The sequence below is a fragment of the Cibotium barometz genome, chromosome 62, assembly GCF_041138505.1.
Source record: "Cibotium barometz isolate CiBa-2024 chromosome 62, ASM4113850v1, whole genome shotgun sequence".
NCBI lineage: Eukaryota > Viridiplantae > Streptophyta > Polypodiopsida > Cyatheales > Cibotiaceae > Cibotium > Cibotium barometz.
This window is the reverse complement of record NC_141107.1, coordinates 17,619,561-17,642,836: the sequence shown is the minus strand read 5'-3', so window position 1 is coordinate 17,642,836 and position 23,276 is coordinate 17,619,561. Positions and strand designations below refer to the sequence as shown.

The window sequence follows — 23,276 nt, the reverse complement described above, 5'->3', positions numbered from 1 at the left end:
TCACACTACGTACGGCCCAAGCCTTTCTTTTCTTTGCGAGGTGGCAGCATGGCTTTGACCCAGCATCCGACCCACTGGTCGGCATTTCAAGCTTTTTCCTGTGATGACAGTCTGGTTCCCACGCCTCAGGAAGGAATACCTTCCTCTTCTCCCGGTGATAGGTAGTGCTATAGGGAGAGTGATGGAATCCCGGACAGGGATGGAAAAAGATCAAGAAGTGACTCTCGTTGAGCTGGGAGCGCCCCCCCAACCTGTACCTTCCTGCCATCACTGCCATTCCCCTGTTTGCCATCCCCGCCCCCCCCCCCCCCCCCCCCCAAAAGTCCCTTTTGGCTTCTCCTCCTCCCGCTCCCACTTCCCTTCTTGTCTCTTCTCTTCCATAATTGGGCATCTTTATCTTTCAGCAAGCTTCGGCCTCTTTCGGTCTTCATCCCAAGGAGGACTCCATGGCAGCTGCTTCGTCATCCCCGACCGAGGCCGCTGTCCCTTGCCTATCCTTTTTCAAAAGTGTACCTCCAGCTGCTTGCTTCGACAATCCCATCCCTAGAGGCCTCCACTTTGGTGTGCAAGGTTGTTGGTAGCCGCCCGGTGCGCAGACAGCTCAGGGATATTATAGGCTAGCCTCCTCGACGCACTTGGAAAGATTACTGATATTCATCCTTTGAGGCATGGCTACTACCAGGTTGAGTTTGACTCGCCAGCGGCGTCAGATAGAGTCACGCAGCTGAGCCCCGTCACACTACATACGGCCCAAGCCTATCTTTGCGAGCGCCGAGGTGGCAGCATGGCTTTGACCCAGCATCCGACCCACTGGTCGGCATTTCAGGCTTTCCTGTGACAGTCTGGTTCCCACGCTTCAGGAAGGAATACCTTCCTCTTCTCCCGGTGATAGGTAGTGCTATCCTGGTGCAACGGCAAGAAGTAGCACAAGAGGATACGGTTTTGTCAGAGAAACGTTTCAAGCATTTGTCACACAGCAACCACCCCCACCCCCCCCCCCAAAAAAAAAAAATCACCTCACACCCTTCCTCTCCAGAGGATTCCTCCCTTCCGCTTTCCTCCCCCTCTTCGCAGCTTCCCTGTCCAACCCTCGTCTCTAACTCCCCCTGCAGCAGCCCCCCTGCCCTGTCTTCTTCAAAGCTCGCTTTCCCCCCTCCCTCATCCTCTCCTGAGCATTCCCACTGCCCTCGGACCGCGCCAGACCCAAAGCGGAGGCAACTGGCGAGTCCAGTCCGCCCAATGATTCATCGCTTCTCGGAGCCACCATCGCCGCCTCCCCGGTGAGGGCTCTCCCGCCAGAGTCGCCAGGTGGTCCCCCTAGGATCCCGGGGTAGCCAGTGGATTACAATTTCTTTCAATGTGGAATTGATATTTTTGAGGAGACGGTGGCTCCCATTCGGATTTGTGTGGTGTTTCATCACTCCAGGCCATCCATGCCGGAGAGTAGTGCAATGATCTTCTCCTTCCCCTTGAGTGCAGCCCCAGGGACGGATTGGGACTCGGAGTTGGTGTCGGTCACCATCCACGGGCAGGTAGTGGAGCTTTCTCATCATCTATATGATCTATGCATCACCAATGTGCTTACCCATCTTTGGCCCCTGGCTTCGATGGAGCTGGGAGGCTCAGGCCATAGAGATAAGGATGGGGATGTGGTGTCCTCTAGCTTGGAGGTGCTGCTCTTTGCGTTCCTTCATATCTAAGTAGCAGTACCCCTTCTCCCCTCCTACACGTACCTGCATTGCGACAAGTGAAATTTAGAGTATGCTTACTCTCGAGCTCAGACAGAGAGGTATTATCCCAAGACTTTCTGATCACAGGTCTGAATTCCAAACAGAATTCCTCGAATTCTGTAACCTTGATCCTCAGATCAAAATCAAAGGGTCTCAACTTAGTTTCAGATTCGGTGGGTGATTTGATTGTATTTTCCTGAACTGGTCATATCGTCTTTCCTTGAAACTGACGAAGAGGTTGGTCTTGGTCAAAGTCTGATTCTGGGTTCACGTCTGGTAAGGTCCTTCCTGAACTACCTTTCTCGAAAGGGGGTGAGATTTCAATTACTACTATTCTGAATTTTATTCATTGAATATTTGCTTAACTGATTTCTAAACTAATCACGAATTCCTATGAAGAATAAATTAATCATTTATCTAAAATTTCGAACTTCGATAGTTTTCTTTTCTGAGTTTTCTCATTACTATCCGAGAATATGAAACAATAGAATTTTCTCTCACAGAGTATTTACTTATTCATTTACCAATATTCATGGGATTTAAACATAGGATTAATCGTGCCCACCAAGCGCGCCTTCGCCCTAGGATTGACTGTGACTACTACTTGTTGAAACCTATGCCCAAGGCTCTTCGAGTGGAGGGCAATTCCGATAGTTCTGCCTCCCACAGAGATTGATATGCAAATTGCCTCATGGAACATTCACGATATGGGGGAGCTTCAGTGTTTTCAAAGGCGCGGCGTCCTTAGAGGAGAGCTCCATAGAGCAGTAATCGGGGGACCCATTGATACTCTTTTCCTCCTGGAGTATCATCTTTCCGACGGGTGTACCTCGGCATGCGGTCGTGGGGGCATTATTGGTATCTAGGCACTACCTTCTCCGATCATGCTCTGGTTATTTTGTCCTTGGAGGACCCCTAAAGGCAGGAAAGACACTTGAGCACTAGGATCCCAGACAGCCTCATACAAGACTCCGAGATATGCAGTACGATAGAGCAGATATGGGAGGGAATGTATTCTCTCTTAGGTTCTGCCGTGGCACCTTGGATGCAAGCCAAGGAGAGACTCTGGCGTTTATGGATTTGGGAGAGTCGGCCCATCTTGGTGTGATCCTTCCGACCAATTGACTCTCGGTACCCAGTTTTTTGCATATACCGCACGGCTTGGTTGTAGGATCCACATGCCCGAGGTCGAGGACACTCCGGCGGCAGAGCAAGACACTGGCAATCTCAGGGCCTCTCACCATGTTTTCTCTCAGATTTTTGGAAGAGGCTCTGGGACAGTTTTCGACCTCGGAAGATCACCCTCTTTTTGTGGTTGCCGGCACATAGGAATTTGGCGGTCGGCACGTGGTTGGCCAGGTAGACCAACAGCATGTCCGAGATGTGGCCATCACCAGGAGTCCCAGCGACATTGACTTTGGGATTGCCCAAAGGCTTAACAAGTTTGGTAGCGGATTCTCTGCATCTTCACTATGGACAAGGCCTCTTCCCATATGGACAAGGCCTCTTCCCATACTATTACATGGGGAACTATCGCTTGGGCCACTGAGGCTAAGGTAGTCATGGCTTATGAGGAGGAAGGTGGGGGCTTAGCCCTTTTGGTCTCTCACCTTTGCGTTTTGATAGTGCCAGTCCTAGCCCCATCTACTGGTCACTGGACTCCTGGTTCGTGCCAGAGATAAGAGATTTGCAGTAGCATTGTCGCATGGCACATCTGGAGAGCTCGATGTAGTGAAGTCATCGAAGGCACCCACTCCACCTACGAAGTCCATCAGGAGCATCCGGCACGACATCATTCATACCCTCCGCGGCCAGTGAGGAAAGCTTCAGGGTGGTTCTGACCGTATGTGGAAGCATTGGGAAGCCTTCTTGAGGCTCTAGCGACCTGGCCCTTTTCTCACTGATAGAGGTGGTGAGCCCAATTGGCACTACAGGCCACTGGTGTGGTTATTACCTCCCCCACCCCTTGTATGAGATAGCCTTCTCCTCATAGAGCGGCCAGCCGGAGGAGAAGTGCATCCTTCCTCCCCTTTTGTTCTTTGATCCTCGCTCCGTGCATGGAGTGAGTTTGTATTTAGCCCTTCGAGGCTGTTTTTGTTAACTAATAGAAGGATCTTGTTTCTGGGAAAAAAAAAAGTAGGCAGCACAAGAACCTCATTTGTTCAGACTCATAATGGCTCATAATGTGGCATCCTCCTCATGAACCGTGTGCCTGGCCTCAATATCCACGGAGCCTTTCTATGTCACTGAAGCAGGTCTCGAATCTGAATCTGTTGGGTAAAGCATCTGGGTCTCCTGGGCCTGGGGCGTCTGGCTCTCTGGAGGGCATGTGCTCTCTCACGGAGTACCCCGTGAGTGTGAGGTGCCAGCATTCCGCACGCCTAGGGGGTAGGGGCTATCTGTCCTGGCAGGTCTCACTCAAGGGTGTAAGCCAGGGCTTGTGGACAGGAGCTGAAGAAGGCAGTGATAGATGTCTGTGAGGTATCCCACCTCTCAGATTGCTGCCTGAGAAGTCAGTCTCAAGGCAGCAATATGTCTCTGATCTCTGTAATGCATCACCCGTGACAAAGGCCCAAACCACTCTCTGAAGAGGCAGTGGTAGCGTTCCCGCATCTCGTAGTAAACTCAGCATCTAAGTATGTAATACTCCTCTGAGACTGTCTTCCCAATACTACATAGCCTGCAATGTGCATATCCTTATGTCTCGTGGGGGGATGCCCTCTGCTCTCCCCATCTCAATCCAAAGGCAATGTGATAACAGTCTCAACTGACCAATGGCAATCCTCATGGCATGGGACATGTGTCTGTGGAGGTAACTGGGGCACTCAATGAATCCATCCCCAGTGATCCACAGAAAGAAAGAAAGAAAGATATATTAGGCGTCCACTAAAGACCCAATGGGCCTATGAGACCAAAGTGGTACAATAATGTCCATGGCATATCTCATCATGGAATGGAAAATAAAATAGAATGAAAACATAAATATAGCTATCTCACTGAGGTGATACAGAACTGTCCATGGAAACTCGTCGTGGAATACTAAGAACATGAAAACATGGGAGCAACATCAGCTCCGAGTAGATGGTATACCACTCTCCAAAATGTCAAGCATGGGATTGACGAGTATGGCCGAGAGGTCTCCCTCAGCTATGTCACATGGAAAGGTAGCTCGATGGCGGTGGAGCATGTCCTAGATCTGGAGCTGATGAGGTGATCGTGGCCGACGGGGGGGGGGTCGAGGGCGTCGGGCACGCTGGAGTGCAGAGGCTTGGTCCGAGGTAACTCCTCTCGGGCGAGGTAGGTCCAGAGCAGCTCGTGGAGGGTCCACAAGATCCAGTATGTTGGTGTCCTCCACCTCCTGGGTCCGGAAGAAACTGGTAATGGTTGGCTGCCGAGGGAGGGGGCAGGGTGGTTGGGGCCTGTGTCTCAAGAAGGTGTCCCTGTGTTTGCCGAGGGAGGGGGCGGGGTGGTTGGGGCCTGTGTCTCAAGAAGGTGTCCCTGTGTCTACGGAGCTCAAGCAGGAAGAGGCCTAGGCAACGCTGGTCCTGGAAGTCAATGATCCTGGAGAGTGGACTGAATCCCTCACGAAATAGACAATGAAACCTCTCGCGGATCTCATAGTATATTGGGCAGCGGCATATGTAATGCTCCTCCGTCTCAACCTCTGTGTGGCATAGTCGGCCCTCTCTGGGTGTCTGTACGAGCTTCCCAGCTCTGAAGATGCACTCAGCTCTACCTGTCTCCACTCTTGAGGCGGTGGGAAGAAACCCATATCTAGCCAATCGCAATCCGCATGGCATGGGACATGTGAATACTCAAGTAGCCCGGCTATTGGATGAATCCATCCTCAGTGAGTGTGGGGAAGTGGTCTCTGTAAAAGTGCATCTTTGTGGGGAGCTCCGTGGGTGTGATCCATGTGCAATGTGTGTAGAGGCTAAGAAGATCTGACTGGATAACCCGGTTGGTATCCTTGTGAGACACCCAGAAAAAAGGGGAGTCCAAACTGTACTGAAGGGGGGGTAGGCGGTCCATGCAGAGCCCATATACTGAGAACCAAGTGGAAAGCCTCGGGTACCTGTGAGGATCCATGTGACTCATGCGATGAAGGTACGTGACTGTCTGGAAGGGTGCCTCCACTACCATCGGGGCTGCAGCAAACTCTGCCTAGATAATCTGGTGTGGGACTGATGGTTTGTTGTGGATCATACGGGAGAACATCATGACCTGGGGCCTCTCAACTCATTGCCAATCCTCATCGGATAAATCTGGCCCCCAGAAAGCTGCTCCATACATCAAGGCTGGTGTGACGAGGGTGTCAAAAAGCCAGCCCTTCGTCCTGGGCTCCTGGAAATGTGCCTGGAAGCACTGCCGCTCAAGTAAGCTCAAGGCTGCATATCCCCGCGTCACTCTAGCATGTGCTGCGGGAAGCATGGTAAAGCGTGGGCCATTGAAAGTGACACCAAGGTAGACATAGGATGAGACAATCTCCACGGGATCCCCTCTATATGTGAAGCTCAATCTAGATGTGACGGGGTGAGAGGTATTGAAGACCATTACCTTGGTTTTACCAAGGTTAACAGAGAGGTCCCGCTCAGTACAAAAGTCATGTAAGGCATCCAACTGTCTCTGAAGCCCTTCGGCTGAGTCTGAGAGGAGGACGATATCATCTACATAAAGTAGTATGGGGATGAATATGCTTGCCAGTGTGGGACCAGCCCTGCCTAATCCATCAATGAAGCTCGAGATCTCATCAATGTAGAGGCCGAAAAGAGTGGGTGATAGAGGGCAGCCCTGTTTCACCCCAATGGTGTTAGAAATCTCTTGTGATGTACCTCCTGGGGCTCTCACTCATCCGGTGACGGACTCATAGAGGGCGATGATGCCATGTCGGATGGGACTCCAATCTCCTATAGACGGTGTAAGAGGCGGGCTCGGGGTACAATATCAAAAGCTTTGCGGAAATCCACAACGCAGCAGTAAATCCTCTGGTGTCGTGCTCTACCCTCCTCGATGATGGCATGGAGGGTGAAGATGTGGTCAAGGGTAGAGTAGCTCCTCCAAAAGCCAGCCTGTCCTGAGGCTCTGCATCCGTGACTCTCTGCAAATGAACTGAGCTCCGCCTCTAGCACTGATCCATAGAGTTTGGCCAATGTGTGGCCAATCATGATTGTCCTATAGTTATTAGGATCAAGTGGATCTCCGGCTTTGAGGATGGGGGTGATGGTGTTGGTGGACCAAGAGGGTGGAAATACTTCACAAAGGGCTCTATTGAACATGTAGGCTAGTAGGGACGCTAGGGTATCATGGGCATGCGAGATGTACTGGGCACTGAGTCCCTCATGATCTTGGGCTCGCCCATTGCATAGTCTACGAATGGCCTTGAGGACCATGCCCTTTGTGAAGAAGGTGGAGGTGGTGGGGCAGGGGTCTGGTGGTGGGGGTAGGGGTAGGGGTGGCTGATGGGGATATGATAGAGGGAGCGTGCATAGGAGTGCCATGTGTCCGGGCAGGTGATAGGTGTGGGAGGGCGATGTTCTCGGAGTTTCCTCCATGCCTCTTTGCACTTCGGCCCTAAGAAAAGTCGGTATAACTCATCCTCTTTCCGAGCATAGAACTCCCGTTTCTTGCGTTGGGTGAGCTGTTGAGAAATCTGTTGCGCTTGGCGCTTCGTGATTTGCCCAATCCGTACCTCATGCTTAAGACGGGAGCATGTGGCCCGACATTCGTCGTCATACCAACAGTTCTAGGGCATGGAACCGCAAGGTGGCTTGGCGGTAGACCGCCGCGTGCAAATGAAAGATGTGGCGGATGTGTGGAGTATGGTGGTGAGTTGTGTTGTGAGGGTGGATAGGGGGACAGTAGGTTCCACATCCTGGAGTTTGCGGTAGATGTGGTTGGAGTAAACAAGGTCAAGCTCGTGATCAAAGAGGACCTGAGTGTAATGTGTGTGTGTGAGAGAGAGTATACATTGTATTGACATCTTTTGAAGACCCAAAAGGGTAGATCTATGAGACCAAAAGATAGTACAGGGCGGAGGTTTTCTTCTTTTAGACCTTGGGCTCCTGTACTTTAAAATGGGTTAACAATCGTCATTCATCAGATCGCCTAAATCCATGTCTAAAGAAACAGGTCCCGCATACTACGCAGACCCTATAGATATACAGTGAAACAAGCTGGTAGAATTGTGTCATCCTCTCCTACGACCGGAGTCAGCGTCCACCTGTTCGATCTCGCTCTATGGCGTTGGAGGATGTCCTGGATCTGAAGCTAACAACAGGAGAGCCTGGATTTTGCTTACTGAGGGAATGTGCCCTCTCTCTGTCAGGACTCCGCGCTTGCGTGCGTGTGCATGCATGAGAGAGAGAGAGAGAGAGAGAGAGAGAGAGAGAGAGAGAAGAAACAGAAGTAAGAGCCCGGAGAAGAATATGAACAGTAAGGGGAGGAGGGAAGAAGATCAGCAAGGGCTGCAAAAAAGGGACAACAACAGGAGCAAACACGCTGGCAATTTGGGAGAGTAACATTGAGCGCAATAGGCATAAAGAAAAATGGTTAAAAAAACGTCTTTAAAAAAATCTGTGAAACACGTCCAGCTTTAAAGTTCCAAATACATTTTAGTCTTGATGCATTTCAAGCATTTTGAAATGACAACACAATTTTTGTAACTATGATCCATTAAAGAAACTTTTATTGGTATAAAAGAGAACATGAACACCACCAACCATCTCCCCCCCCCCCCCCCCCCCCCCCCCCCCTCCCTTCTCTTTCTATCCTGGACCCTTTCCTTCCTAGATCTGTCTCCACATGGTAAGCTTGGAGTAAAACAACCATATAAAGAATTTCAGGTACTATCACTACAGAGTCCAGACTATTGAAGTCTTTGAAACTACCTGCTCATGCAAAGGACTTCGCCACTTTGGGAGTCCCGACAAATATTTTCTATCTCAAGGACCGCTGCTTTTTCTGTAACAAACAAACCCGCAAGTTTTTTAAGAAACAGCATGAAGTTTCTTGTCCCCCCTACCATACTCAAAGCATAGCTTTCAAATATAATAAAACTAAAGAGTACCTTTGTCATGAAGTTGTGATACTCGAGACTGATAGATCACCTGAAGGTTCCACAAGAAATACAAAACTTTTGAAAGGTTAAGAAAAAACAAACAGCATCTTGGTATAAAAGCGTTGACATTGGATAACAAACTTGGTTACAAGGAAAGACTTGTAGAAAGGGGAAAAGGAAAGAAGGAGACGACTTCATTCTCACCTTTACTACACTATACGTAACTATCTAGTACATTAGATTTGATGCCAGCTTTGCAACTCGAGAGATTGTTGCCAGCAAAAAAAATCTTTCTGACCATCAGCACTACATATGCACCACAGTAAGTTGAGACCAACATAAATCATAGTGTCACTAGCCTGTGACAGAGACCCTCACAGTTTTGAAAACCTTGCAAGGACAAGCACCAGCCTGAAGGGACTCCTGTACAGATACAGACTTGACACTGCTGTCCCGCATGTTTTGCTGCTGTATGGACGCGTCTAGGATTTCGGTGCAAGAGTGTAGACAGCTCTTACATCTGTGAACGACCAGGAGAGGATGCACAGGTGGGTTGCCTAGGAAGGGAGATAAGCTATGTGGACTTCATAAGCATTGAAGGAAAAGTAACTCCAAGCTGTGCTTGTCAGCTTTTGATTGCAGAAAGTCTACGGTCGTGAGCAGCAACACACACACACACATACTATATATATATATATATTATAAAACTGGGACAGGGAGACTGGCCCGTATTCAGTCCCTAGTACAAAGCACACACAAATCACACATACACGTGACAAATTATGTATGCATTCCATCTTGCACTGTCATTGTTTGAACTGAACCAAAATTAAGAACCAAGGGCCAAGCCTGTGCTAAGCTTCAATTCTCAAAAGTGAGAGTTCTCTTTCTAAGATCTTGATAGTTAATCGAGACGTGCAATGACTTGAGGGAAGAGATGCAGACTTTGCTTTGACAGTTGGATAACCATGCTAGGATTTTTACAGGTAATGGTTCTCAGTGAACAGATCTTGAAGTGTACTAGGGATATCAAATGGGCTTTGATGAAGGAAAAGAAGAGAGCAATCAAAACTTCTTTTGTGAAAACTGGTTTTGTGAAGCATACACAGGAAATGGGGGTGAATTCTGAAGATCTTGCCATATCCTAACTATTTTCTCTTCGGCTTTTGCGAAGATATGAGACAAGCAGTGTCTTTTTTCACATCTCAAAATCAATCAACTCTATTCATATTTAATGATTGTGCATTCTGCAATCATGTCTTGAAGCATTCTTAAAGAAACCCAGCCTTCCAAGGAAATCAACTCCATTTTGTAGTAGCTCGATCCTGCCCAGAGTGTTCAATCAGTTGACTTGAGTAGAGGTTTGGACTATTAGATATCAATGCTCCACCCTCATATCGTATAATCTGGGCACCGGCTAGCTCATGTTTGAACGGCACCCATTATGAGCAGTAGCCATGGTTGAGCAGCTTGGGTGCTCGACATCCCTATATTCACATTGAATGGTGACTTGGGAGGCCAGATAGTTTAGAGACGGCTTGGCACACTGCCAAATAGAATACAAGCTGTAGTGGACCATTATCCAATAGCGGTCCACACGAGTACGTAGACTTTACTCTTGGACACTATGCCCTGACATTGCGGGGTCCAAATGGGGCACAAGATGAGCCCAAATAGCCGTGAAGGTAGGGTAGCAGTGTCACAGTTTCCCGTACATCTTTATGGGCCGAGTCTACACCGCAAACGGTGGCATTGACTATGACCGCAAACCTACGCGGTCATGTCATTGGCTGCCCTACGTATACAAGCCTATATAGATACACAGCCAGCCCCTTCTCTACACAGTTCATCAGTTATCACTGTGAGTTTACTCCCTAGCTTCTACTACCATACAACCTTTGTCTAAACAGTTCTGAATCAACCATCGAAGCTCGCTTCACAAGAGCACAAGGGTGTGGGGCTTTGCCATCGTTTGTATCACTTTAATAATACAATATTCGTCTCTATCTCTATTAATGTGCAAAGATCCTACTTCTTGCGAGTGTTCTCTTACACACGTATTCAAGTCAAGAGCTTACCTTACCCTTGCCGAATCATGTGTCATTGTGCCTTGTCTTAGAGCCGCAATGCAACTCCCGGATGTCGCTAACTCGTATGTCGTGTCCTCACTTCGTTGTCACACCAGAATGCTCCTTGCCACAATAGGGTGAAGGAAGAGCTCTCTTTGCCTACATGGAAGCAAATAGAGATTGTCCTTCACGATGGTTCTCTCTCACAAAAGGCAAGGCAAGAAGAAGAAGAACCTAATGCAAGAGAGAATCCTACAAGAAAATCTATTCAAGCAAGCATCCATCTAGCAGGCATGAACCCAATAGCATACAAGGAAGCAAGAGTAGAGAAGAGAAAAGCTCACAAGTATTCTATTGTAAGGAAATGATTGTGTATTGCTTAGTGTCAAAAATGACTACATACAAGTGACTAGTTTTCACTTTAGGCCCACCAAACTTAAAATGGTCCAACCTCTATTTCTAGTGTTAAGCACTCAGAGAATTGGGGATAGAGGCAATGTGGATCAATAGGTGGTGGGACCGAAGAAGAGGCTCCAGAATGTTCTTGATGATTTAAGCAAGGCCTAGGCAATGGGTCGAATGATGGGCCAGGTTTGCGCCCGCCATGGTCCCCCAATCCAGAAATGTACCTGGACGGCTATTGACGATGAGGCTTAATGCAAGTGCTTGAGATATCGGTACTTGTTGCTGTGTCTACTAGATGCAGAGCTTGTGTGCATATTGCAGGTGTCATGCATATTGTGGTGTCTACTAGATGCAGAGCTTGTGTGCGTATTGCAAGTGTCGTGCATCGGCATTGGGCACAAGGTGTGCCCGTGTAGAAGCTCCTTCCCGTAAAAACTCCAACACACCCCTTTCTTCACCACTTATTTGTCTCCTTTCTTCGACTAGGAATGCTTTGCACCTTGAAGGGAGATGCGGAGCCCAGTTGATTCTTGGACTTTTGCCGGCTTCGATTGCGTTGCCGACTCTTCTACCTGGTTAGGTTCTCGTTTATGCTCTCTCTCCTCTCTCCTCTCTCCTTCTCTCTTTTTCATCTCTCCTCTCTCTTTCTCTCTTACTCTCCTTCTTCCTCTCTTTCTCTCCTCTAAAATAAAATAAAAATAAAAACAAACTTTTTGAGTCTTTTTTTTTTGGGTGCCACGTGACCTACCTTGGCATGTGGCACACGTAACATGTTTTTTTTCAAGTTTTTTAAATTTTTAGTGCCATATGGCACCATGGGCTTGTGTTGCTATGTGGCACACACAACCCTGATTTTTTATTTTTATTCCGTCATATTTTCTTTTGGGTGCCATGTGGCACACATAGGCTTGCATTGCCACATGGCACACATAACCCTTTTTTAGTGCCACGTGGCACTCGTGGGCTTACGTTGTTGCCACATGGCACACGTAACCCTTTTTGTGTGTGTGTGTGTAAATTTTTTGCTTTGGGGGAGGGGGGAGGATTAAAGGTCCTAGAGGAATAGTTTTTTAGAGGGGGGTTGTGTGTGCGCATGTGTATGCTACCATGTGTAGAGTGTGTGCACGTGCAAGCGTGGGTGTGTATATGTGCTGTGTGCACATAGGTGCATGTGCGTGTTCTGTCATGTGCCATAGAAGCATGTGCATGGATCTCCTTGGGGTTTGGAACCCACCCTTTGGTGAGCTCATCCTTTGTAGCTTGAATGTGTGCTTCCATGTTCATCATTATCTCCTCCTTGACCTCCATAATATTGGAGATCTCACCACCCTCCTTCATCTGCACTTTGCATTCAGCAAGCTCTTCTTTGAGCTTCGCGATTTTCTCTCGGATCTCCCGGGCTTGGTAATCGTCCTGTAAGAGAAGAATGTCCCGCATGTATTTCAACCCTTCCTTGGACGCAATGCTGAGTGGGTTCTTGTCAGGGGAGGCAGCAATGTGTAAGGGGCTCGGAGGATTATGTGATGAGAGAGAGAGAGAGAGAGAGAGAGATAAGATTATGTTGCTACCTTGGGGGCCTAAGCAAGGGTGCGTGGGTGGGAAACGCGAGGTGGAGGGTCGTGTGCAATGTGGATCGAGCAGGGCGGCGCACACAGAAATGGGCGGGGCCAGGTGCATGTAGTCAGAATAAGGTGGCGCAGGCAAAGAAGATGGCGAAGAGGAGCCACATGTGCGAAGCGCAATAGCAAATACAATACAGACAAACATATTGTTTGCTTTACTATTTATGCATTGGTATGGAAATCTAGTCAAAAATGCCCATGACACTATGTACTTGATTGTCCCAAGATCAATAAATATTATTTGAAGCTTGCTGCTTCGGCTCATTGTGTGTCTCTTGTCAATTCAGCAAATTACATTTTGTATTGTGCTTGTTGTCCATTAAATCTTAGTGTATGTAAGTATATTAATTAGCATTGTGTTCAACCAAACATTCCACACCAACTGATGGAATTACAATGGCATCAAAGCATACCGTTCTCTTTCACTTCCATCGTAAAAGATCACCATGAACACTAGCTATCTATCTCTACACTTGGACAGCCGTACAGTGAATGTTAAAGATGCCAACACAAGAGGCAGTGACAATGATATGCATGCTTCCAATGCTTTACAAGAAGAACATACTCATGTGGTCCATACCAAGGAACAAGAACATGTGGAATAGCCGTCCCATGGTAACGAAAAAATGCAAGAAGGAGAGTCCATAGCCATAAGGGCTGAATTTACTCGTAAACAGGCTCTTCTTTATGCACAAGAAGAAGAATTGAAGCTCTACCGTGAATTATTTATGCATAAAGGCCAAGAAAGTTGAATCATTTATGGATCATGCCATGTAAGTGATAGCTCAAGAGCAGGGTTGTTTCTCGTACGCGTACGAATCAATTCGTACGTACGATTCATACGGTACGATATCGTACGATATCGTACGGTACGATATGCCAGCTCTGCCCGTTTTTAGCCGTTGCGCCACCGCCGACTGCGCAGTTTCGTAGCCGTTTCTGTCCGTTGTTGTAGCCGTTTCGTAGCCGTTTCTGTCCGTTGTTGTAGCCGTTTTGTAGCCGTTTGCTGGCCGTTTTGGGCATGCTTTGTGGCCCATGTGCCCATTGGCCATGGCCCATGCTACATGGCCTTATAAAATGCCCACCCCCTAAGCCTCTCTCAAAGCTCTAGCCTCTCAATGCTCATTACTCTAGTGAGTTGTAACCATCAAGCCCCCCCCTCTCTTGAGTCTTGCTCAAGTGACCATCAAGCCCCCCCCTCTCTCTCTCTCTCTCTCTCAACTCTCAACTTTCAAGCCACTCTCTCCCCCATAGGCCCTCTCTCAAGCCTCTCTCTCTCTCTCAAGCCTTTAGGCTCTCTCTCTCTCAAGAGTCAAGACTCAAGCCTCACTCTCTCATTTTCTCAAGCCTCTCTCTCTCTCTCTCTCTCTCTCTCTCTCTCTCTCTCTCTCAAGCCTATCCATCTCTTGAATCTTCTAACTTCTCTCTCTCTATTACAATGACAAGGGAGAAGAATGAAGCCTTCAATGTGCATGCTATCCATGTAGAGAAAGCTGATGGAAAGTCCAAGTCATATAGGTGGACTTGTAAGTATTGTGGCAAACAATACACAAGTGGAGTTACTAGGCTTCTCCAACATGTTGGAAAGGTGGGGGGGCAAGTTGCGCCATGCAAGGAAGTCCCCCTTGCTATATCCGATGAGATCTTCAACAAGATCAAGGGTGGATTGGGTGCTCACTATGATAGTGGTAGAAGCTCAAGGGCGGATGATGAGGTCATTTCCCCGCCTTGTGATACATCCTCCCCCGCCGCCTCCATCGGTGCCACCTCCATCGGTGCCGCCTCCGCCTCCGCCTCCTCAAAGAGACAAAGGCTTGAGTCTCCCATGAGGCAAGCCACTCTAGCCCAAGCCACCGGGGGGTTCTCTTCTTCTCTATCACATCTCCGAGAACGGCAACGGCTAGCGGATATAGAGATTGCACGCACCATTATTGAGTGCAATCTCTCATTCCATGTGCTCAAGGTAGATCAATGGAAGTCAATGGTGAAAGCCATTGCAAATGTGGGCCCATGTGAAGGATGGACCGGCGTCTCCTATCATGACATGTGCACGAAGAGGCTTGTGGACGAGAGGGAAAGAATCGATAGATCTCTCAATCCGGTGCGGGCAGCATGGTCCAAGTATGGGTGTAGCATCCTCTCCGACGGATGGAGTGACCGGAAGAAGAGAGGCATCATCAATATACTTGTCTCTTGCCCTCTTGGCACATATTTTGTGCGGGGCGTGGATTCCGGAAAGGCGGGGAGGAAAACATCGGGTGCATTCATATATCGCCATATCAAGCAAGCCATCATGGAGGTAAGTTTCAACTTTCAAATTGCACTAAAGTCTTTAAAGTTTAGGCTTTGGTATATGTGATATGATCATATGTGGCTATATCATGAGTCATGACTCAAGTCTCATACGGCATACGCTCATTGCATCCATTCATGTGCATTGTGACATGTAGGTTGGATCGAAGAACGTGGTGCAAGTCATCACCGACAACGCTTCAAATTGCCGTCGAATGGGGAAGTTGCTCGAGAAGGACTATCCCTCCATAGTATGGACGCCTTGTGCCTCCCATTGCATTGACTTGCTCATGGAGGATATGGGCAAGTTAGTGTGGATGAAGGAAGTAATGACCGAAGCTATCTCTATTGTTACCTTCTTCACCACAAAGGTGAAGGTGCTTGCCATGTTCTGCGAACATAGCAAGTTGGAATTGAAGAAGCCTTCATCTACACGCTTCGCCTACATGTGGCTCCTCTTGGAGCGCCTCCAAGATGTGAAATCCTCCCTTCGCCAAACAGTGGTCTCCACAATGTGGAATGAGTGGGATGAGCGAGAATCGGCGGAGGCCAAAGCCATGCAACGGCTTTGCCTAAAGGAGGAGTTTTGGCAGTCGGTCCGCACTATTGTCATTGCGGTCACGCCCTTCTATAGGGTATTGCGGATGACCGACATGGAGGGAGCCACCATGGGCCTTCTTGTTCACTTCATGGGAGAGGCCATAGCAGAGTTACGCGTTTCTCCTTCCATCGACGAGGAGAAGCGCGATGGTATGTTGGCCATTGTGGAGAAGAGATGGAAGTGGATGCGAAGACCTATCCATGGTCTTGCCGCTTTATTGCATCCGGCTTACAAATCACCCGCCCTCTTCACCAACGTGGAGCTACTTGAAGCCCGAGATGCTTACTTGCCCAAAGCATTGCCGGAGGATCGCCATGGGAAGTTCCTTGAGGAGCTCATAAGCTACAATGACCAAAGGGGAGGAGCCGCGTTTGCATCTACTACCTGTTGGAAGAGGGAATCCCTTGTGAAGCCCCTCTTTTGGTGGGAGACATTTGGGTATGCGCTCTCAAGCCTCCAAAAGGTGGCTTTGAGAATCCTAGCTCAGGATTGCTCTTCAGGTGCATGTGAGAGGAATTGGAGTTCCTACTCACTTGTACACACGAAGTTACGTAATCGCTTGAGCACGCAACAGTTAGAGCGGCTAGTGTATTGCCGCGCTAACTTGCGCATGCTGCGCGCAATGCAAAAGATGGAATCAGCGAGACAGGTATAAGTTACAACTTATAAGTTATAAGTTATAAGCATTCAAATTTCAAACTTCAATGTTTATTGAAATTTGGAACCAAATTCTAATACATTGCTTGTCACTTGATCATTGTACAATGTAGGTGAATGTGGATGCATTCAAGCTCACAGGGGACACTCTTCAGAGTGTAAACAAAGTGCAGGATGAGGAGGAGGAGAGGATCTATGCAGAGATCTATCGAGAGCTCGAGTCATTTGATCGACGACCTACTCGCACTCGTCGTGGGCGTGGAGGTAGTGGCAGAGGAGTGCAAGTAGGAAGCCGTGGATGCACGGTTCGTGGTGCTCCCAGGGACATAGTGCATACCTATGTGCGGCGTGGATCGGGTAGCTCCACACTCGCTCTTGCAGATGAGGATGCTCCCTTTGGCTTCTCACATGAGCTTAGAGAGCCCGAGTTCGATGATGAGGGCAACCTTCTTAGCGATGGCGACTTCGGCGAGGCCACTGATGTGTCCTCTTCTCATGAGGATGATTTCAGCGAGAGCTCTGATAGTGATGCCTTTGTCTAGTCTCTCCTTGGGCCTTGGCTCTAGCCTCTCTTTTTGTACTCGCGCCTAGCGCGCATGATCGCATCGCACCTCTATACTTATGTACTTTTGTTTGTCACTTCAAACTTGTTTAGTTGTTTTTAATGATATTTTGGTTTGAAACAACTTCTCTAGACTCTACCCTTCCAAATTGAAAATGTCTATGTTTGTAGGTGTTCTTTAATTTAAAAAACCGTATTTTATCGTACCGTATCCCAAAATTTCATATCGTACAGAATATTCCCGTACGGTATCGTACCGTACGGTATCGTATTTTCGTACCGTGACAACTATGCTCAAGAGTTGCACGCACATGCAACCGAGGGATACAACCCATGCATACTTAGCTCGTACTGACGATGCCTATGGAGAAAATGCAACTATCCCACATGTCTTGGTATCCCCAAAGGTGTACCTTATGTGGCCCGTAAAGAATGCAATGTTTATGGCAATGGTCAAAATGTATGTCAAATGCCATTGCTAGCTGAAAATGTGCATGCACAACACATGCAACATGGGCTGCAATTTTCTGTTGGTGCACATATTCCGCATATCTCTCATGCTACTCATGCCCCCAAGTGTGCTCGTAAAGAAGAAGCTATGGGTGAGAGTGCACCAATGCATGTTGAGGAGCTAGCCATGCCTCATGCTTCCAGGGCACAAGTTTCTTTGCCCAATGCATTACCTTTTTGTTCTCAAAATGATGCCGGTTACGGGGGCTATCCAAATGGACATGCACACAAGAAAACATGTAGAGATGCACACTAAAACATCAAAGTCTAGTGACTTCAAAGCCAGGACAAATCACCCTCCTTGGATTTGTATATAAAATCTTAGCTAAAGCCTTGAGTATAAGGTTTAAACCGATTCTCCAAAAGACTATCCATGATAACCAGAATGGGACTTCAAAGCCAGGACAAATCACCCTCCTTGGATGTGCATATAAAATCTTAGCTAAAGCCTTGAGTATAAGGTTGCAACCGATTCTCCAAAAGACTATCCATGATAACCAGAATGGGTTCCTCCAAGGAAGGAGTATATTTGATAACATCTTTTCTTTCTGGGAAGCTGTCGAGTGGGCAAAGTCTAGTCAGCAACCTCTTGCCATTCTTTTGCTTGATTTTGAAAAAGCTTATGACAGAGTGGATTGGGATTTTTTGGAGGGCACTATGGCACACATGGCGTTTTCCCAAAACTAGATCAGAGGGGTGTCCTGCCTATACAGGGAGGCTCATAGCACTGTTTTGGCTTGTGGGGGGTGCAGTGAGCGTTTTCAGATTTCCCGTTCAGTGAGGCAGGGTTGTCCCCTCGCCCCTTTACTGTACCTCATTGTAGCTGAGGCTATGAGCAGCTGCCCCTGGTGTTGTGGGTCTCAAGCTGCCTTTATGCACGGAGGAAGAGTTTTTGGACTCTGAGTTAGCAGATGACACGGCCTTGTTCCTTGAGGCTTCACATGCTTGTTTAGGTGCTTTCCGGACAGCCTTGGAGGCCTTTTGTTTGGCAACAGGAGCTACTATCAATTGGCATAAGTCAATTGGTTTTTGGATCAGTGATTCTCCTCTTGCAGATTGGGGTACAGATGTTGGTTTTACTTGGATTGAGAGAAGATGCTCTGCCAGATACTGTCACAAATCCCTATATTCTAGGGACATGCGGATGCGTGTCAGGCCTAGAAACATGCGGATGCATGTATGTATTATACCTGGGCATGTGTATGGATCATATGAGTGGATGCATATGAGTCCAAGGACATGGCAGGACATTTGTGGACTTTCGGGCGGTGCCCGTGTGGATTCCGGCCATGCACACATGGTGTGTTATGATGGCAGGCGGAATATTTTCAAGTACAAGAATGATGATAGGTGGTTCTCCAAGTTTACATGTGCACAATGCATAAATGATGCATGCCATAACTTTATTTTACTTTGTGTGACATTGTCTTGCTGTCTGGACAATGCTTGTTATTTTGGCTTGTGAAGTCCGAGGGACCGGGGACGCCCGGGCACCTTGTGGACGCGTGTGTGCACACCTATTTGGGCCTAAAACTGTGGGCTTATGGGTTTTGCAGGTGGTAAGTGCGTCCACATTCAATTTACAGTTTATTTCATTTACTACTAAAGTTTATTAGTTTGCAGGTCCACACTCATTAATAAGTGGCCGGACAACTTATAATGCGTTCGCATTTGGTTGGACCAAAATTAATGAAGTCCGGACAACTTATGGCCATTTCCCATTTGGTTGGACCTAAACTTATACAAACAGGACAAATGGAGCACTATGGGCTGGACACCTACCTGGACACCTTATGGGGGACACATGTCAGCCAGTTTGTGCACCCACCAAGCCCCTTAGGTGGCACTGGAGAAAGGCGCCTCCCTCAAGAGGCCTTTTGGGCTGTTTTATTCATTATTCAGCACATTGGAGAGCTGGTTGAAGCTTTGGGAGTTGCTACAGGGCTGGTTGCTTGCTTGCCGGACTCACACAAGCTTGGATATCGATCCCCACACTCTTCTAAAGGGCTGGTTGGTAAATTTCAGACCTGTAATTTCTGGTTATTGCGAGTTTTGGGCTGGTTACAGGTGTCCAAAGTCAACTTGGACAATACAGGACAGCTCTAGGGACCTCCACAGGGCTATAGGACCCTTTACAGGTGGATTTCTCGCGATGGAAAGCTGCTGTTTTGGACTGGTTATTGCATAAAACAGGCCGGACAGCAATGGAATATGTGAGCATGGATGTGTCTCAAGGATTCCTGGTGTAACAGGTGTTTAGGGCAAGCATTGGGAACACTTGCTCGCGAAGAACACAGGTTTCTGGATCAGTTTCTCGCGTGGAAACAGGGCCTAAAGATCCATTTACATCCTGTGCAGGGCGGAGTACCTGTGAGGATTGTGATACTCTTGTGCAGGGCGGATGTACCTGTGAAGAGGCTTGTGCAGGGCGGATGTACCTGTGTGTAGGGCGGATGTACCTACAGATTCTCTTGTTTGAGATGTATTCATACATGATGTATCTGGAAGAATCAGGTGCAGGCTGGTGGTGAATCCCCAGGCACCCATAATCTTGTACTTTGCAGACTCTTTTGGTAATATAACCTAAAGGGGGGGGGTCAGCCTATCATCGGCCCCTTTATGTGGTGTACTGTCATTTTCAGCTTTGTGGTTGTAATGCTAAAGTGTTAAGTGCTCAGAATCTTGTTCACATTTATACGATTCCAATACACGCGTCCGCCTCCCGTTACATTGGTATCAGAGCACTTAGTTTTTCCCCTTATTGGAAAACGGTCTGAGGCTTGGAATCATAAGTGGTGACCTGATTTGAGTGTCATGGACAGCCACATTTCTGACAGTGTGGAGAACACACAGGACCGTGAACTTCATGGTACAAGGGATGCAAGAGATGCTGCAGGCAATGATGTCTATGGAGATGCAGGTACTCATGACACTATGCATTCTGATTTGGAATCTTTGAGGCGTCAAGTGCGACGCTATAGGGCTGAAACCGAAGAGCTTAGGTCATTGAAAAATGACCCGGATGTACAAAGGGTGTTGGCTGCGAAGGCAAAGGCTTCGGTCCATGAAGTCACTTTTGAAGCAATTGCAAAGGAAATGGATGTTGAGAAACCCCGAGAGCTTGCACTTGCATACCTAATGGTTAAGGGTGATGTATACACTGAAGCAGATGGTAGTTTGGCTTTCAAGAAGCCACCCCTCATGGCTGCCCATGGTGATGCACATGATGCACAACAAGCAGAAAGAGCACAGCAAGTGCCAAATGCTGAAAGGACAAGAGTCCCTGGTGCTAGGCTTGATGCAGGTCAAGAGAAGAGTAAAGATGAGGGATCCTCTACTCATTCCCGCTTTGCTCCAAGAAGACATGTCCGTTCTCGTGTTGAGCTTTCCACTCATTTGGAGAGTGTGACTCAAGAGAGAATGAAGAGGGATCGTGAATCTTCATCGCGGCATCATCATCATGCAGATGAACAGGATGTACATAGGGATGCATATAGAAGGAAGAAGCCTCGAGAGTTCAAGTCCGGTGACAAGGATGTAAAGTTTGAAAACTTTCAGGGACGGATGGACTCTACCAAAGCACTTGCTTTCATTAGACAGTTTGAGATAGCTTTTTGCAATGAAGACTTTTCGGAAAAGTCTATGCTCAGGCATGTGGGAATGCATCTCAAGGATACGGCAAGTGATTGGTGGCTTGCAAAAATACTTGATGGAAGTGCTGCCCCAACTTGGTCTTCTTTCAAAATTCAGTTTTATGATCAATTCTTACCACCAAACTTTGCAAAGGATGTACGCAAGGAGTGGGATTGGCTGTCCCAAGATGAGGGAGAGTCCGTTGCTTCATACATAGCAAAGTTTTGGAAAGTCCTTCTCAAGGTTACTCCCTTCATGAAGATTGGAGAGGACGAGAAGAAGAGAAAGTTTGAATCGGGGCTCCATCACATCATCCAACAAAGCTTGGGAGTGTACCCAAATAAGACCATACAAGAGCTTATACACTCAGCCATGATTGCGGAGAACTTGCACATAAAAGCACCCACAAATAAGCCATTTGCAGGTCAAAACAAGAGCAAATTCAGGGCTGGTTATGACCAGAAAAAGGGTGGACAGCCACCTAAGAATGCTCCCAAAGATGGCCGAGATGCAAAGGATGACTCCGAAAAGAAGCCGGGGGGTAAACGCCACAATTTTGGGCTCTCAAAACAGCAATTGGAAGAGTACAGGAAGGCTGGAAAATGCTTTAAGTGTGGCAGTAAAGATCATATATATCCTAAATGCCCACAGAATCCTAAGAATGCTGAGCCTAATGTGCAAAAGCCTCTTGTGAATGTTGTACCCGATGTGCAGGGTAATACAGGGCATGAGCCCAAGAGTAGAGTCATATGCAAGGCTTGGGGCAAATTGAAGGATCAGCCCGCTTTGTTTCTTTTTGATGATGCTTCCACAGATAACTTTATATCCCTACAGATGGCTGCCGCCATAGGTCTTAATGTGGAAGACATGGGAATGCAAATGAATGCAGATGCCGCCTTTGAGGGCAAACAGGTTGATGTAACTCCGGTCATTGGTAAGCTCCGTGTACATATACAGGACTACCTCGACTATGAGAGCTTTTTAGTGGCTCCTCTTACAGGTTGTGATGTTTTGTTGGGGATGCCCTGGCATCACCGTTTAGAGCCTATTAAGGCTTACAAAGAGAAGAAAATCAGCTTTGTACATAGAGGCCGTGAGCACTCTATAGATGCTGGTACTACTGGAAGTACCATACCTCTTGTAAGCCATGTACAAATTAATAAGGCAATAAAGAAATCAGCTTGTTCTTACTTGGTTTTTGTACGTGATACCATTGAACATTCTAGTGTTGATGTTAGTACATTAGATCAAGACAAGCTTGACTTTTTGAATGAGTTCAGAGATTGTTTTGCGAATGCTTTGCCAGCAAGGTTGCCACCAGAGAGGCCGGAAGATCATTGCATAGATCTAATTCCCGGTAGCTCTCCACCTAATAGGCCACCATACAGGGTTAGTGCTAGTCAACAAGAAGAGATTATGGCACAGGTGAATGAACTTTTGGAAAAGGGTTTGATTCGGCCTAGTTCCTCGCCATATTGCTCGCCGGTACTTCTTGTTCAAAAGAAGGATGGTACTTACAGGATGTGTGTTGATTACCGTGCCCTCAATAAGATAACCATCAAGAATCGGTTTCCCATTCCGCGTATTGATGACATCTTGGACAAGCTTGAAGGTTCGGCATGTTTCCGCCGAATAGACCTCAAGAGTGGGTATCATCAAGTGAGAGTGGCACCTCAAGATGTACACAAGACTGCATTCAGGACAGCCTTTGGTCTTTATGAGTTTTTGGTGGTGCCTTTTGGCCTTACAAATGCACCCGCTACCTTCAACAGGATGATGGACAGGGTGTTCAGAAAGCATAGAAAGTTCACAGGTATATTCTTTGATGACATTATTGTATTCTCAAAGAATGAAGCCCAACATCGTGAGCACCTGGCTATTGTGTTTAAAGAGCTTAAGGAAAATCAGCTCTACATAAATGCAAAAAAGAGTGAATTCTTCCTCCCAGAGATTCACTATCTTGGTCACATTGTATCAAAGGATGGTGTGCGCATGGATCCCGCAAAGATACAAGCCATGCAAGAATGGCCAGAGCTGAAATCAGTCCATGAAGTCAGGAGCTTCCTTGGTTTATGTGCTTACTACAGGAGGTTCGTCAAGCATTTTGCTTTCATTGCCGCTCCGTTACATGATTTAAC

General features: G+C 47.6%; 2 protein-coding genes across 2 annotated transcripts in view; one reads left to right on the top strand and one right to left on the bottom strand.

The window, feature by feature from the left end:
• The window catches only part of ECH2 (enoyl-CoA hydratase 2), a 91,886-nt gene that overhangs the window by 5,477 nt on the left and 63,133 nt on the right, over positions 1–23,276 (bottom strand). The window contains exons 6-7 of the mRNA XM_086795225.1: positions 8,797–8,836; positions 8,618–8,690 (exon numbers count right to left, since the gene is read on the bottom strand). Of these exons, the coding sequence (XP_086651351.1) occupies positions 8,618–8,690; positions 8,797–8,836 (113 nt within the window). The remainder of the gene's footprint in view (positions 1–8,617; positions 8,691–8,796; positions 8,837–23,276) is intronic.
• On the top strand, positions 15,095–17,221 carry LOC147604200 (uncharacterized). Its single transcript, XM_086795224.1, has one exon. The coding sequence runs from the start codon at positions 15,391–15,393 to the stop codon at positions 16,429–16,431; it is 1,041 nt and encodes a 346-aa protein (XP_086651350.1). The 5' UTR covers positions 15,095–15,390; the 3' UTR covers positions 16,432–17,221.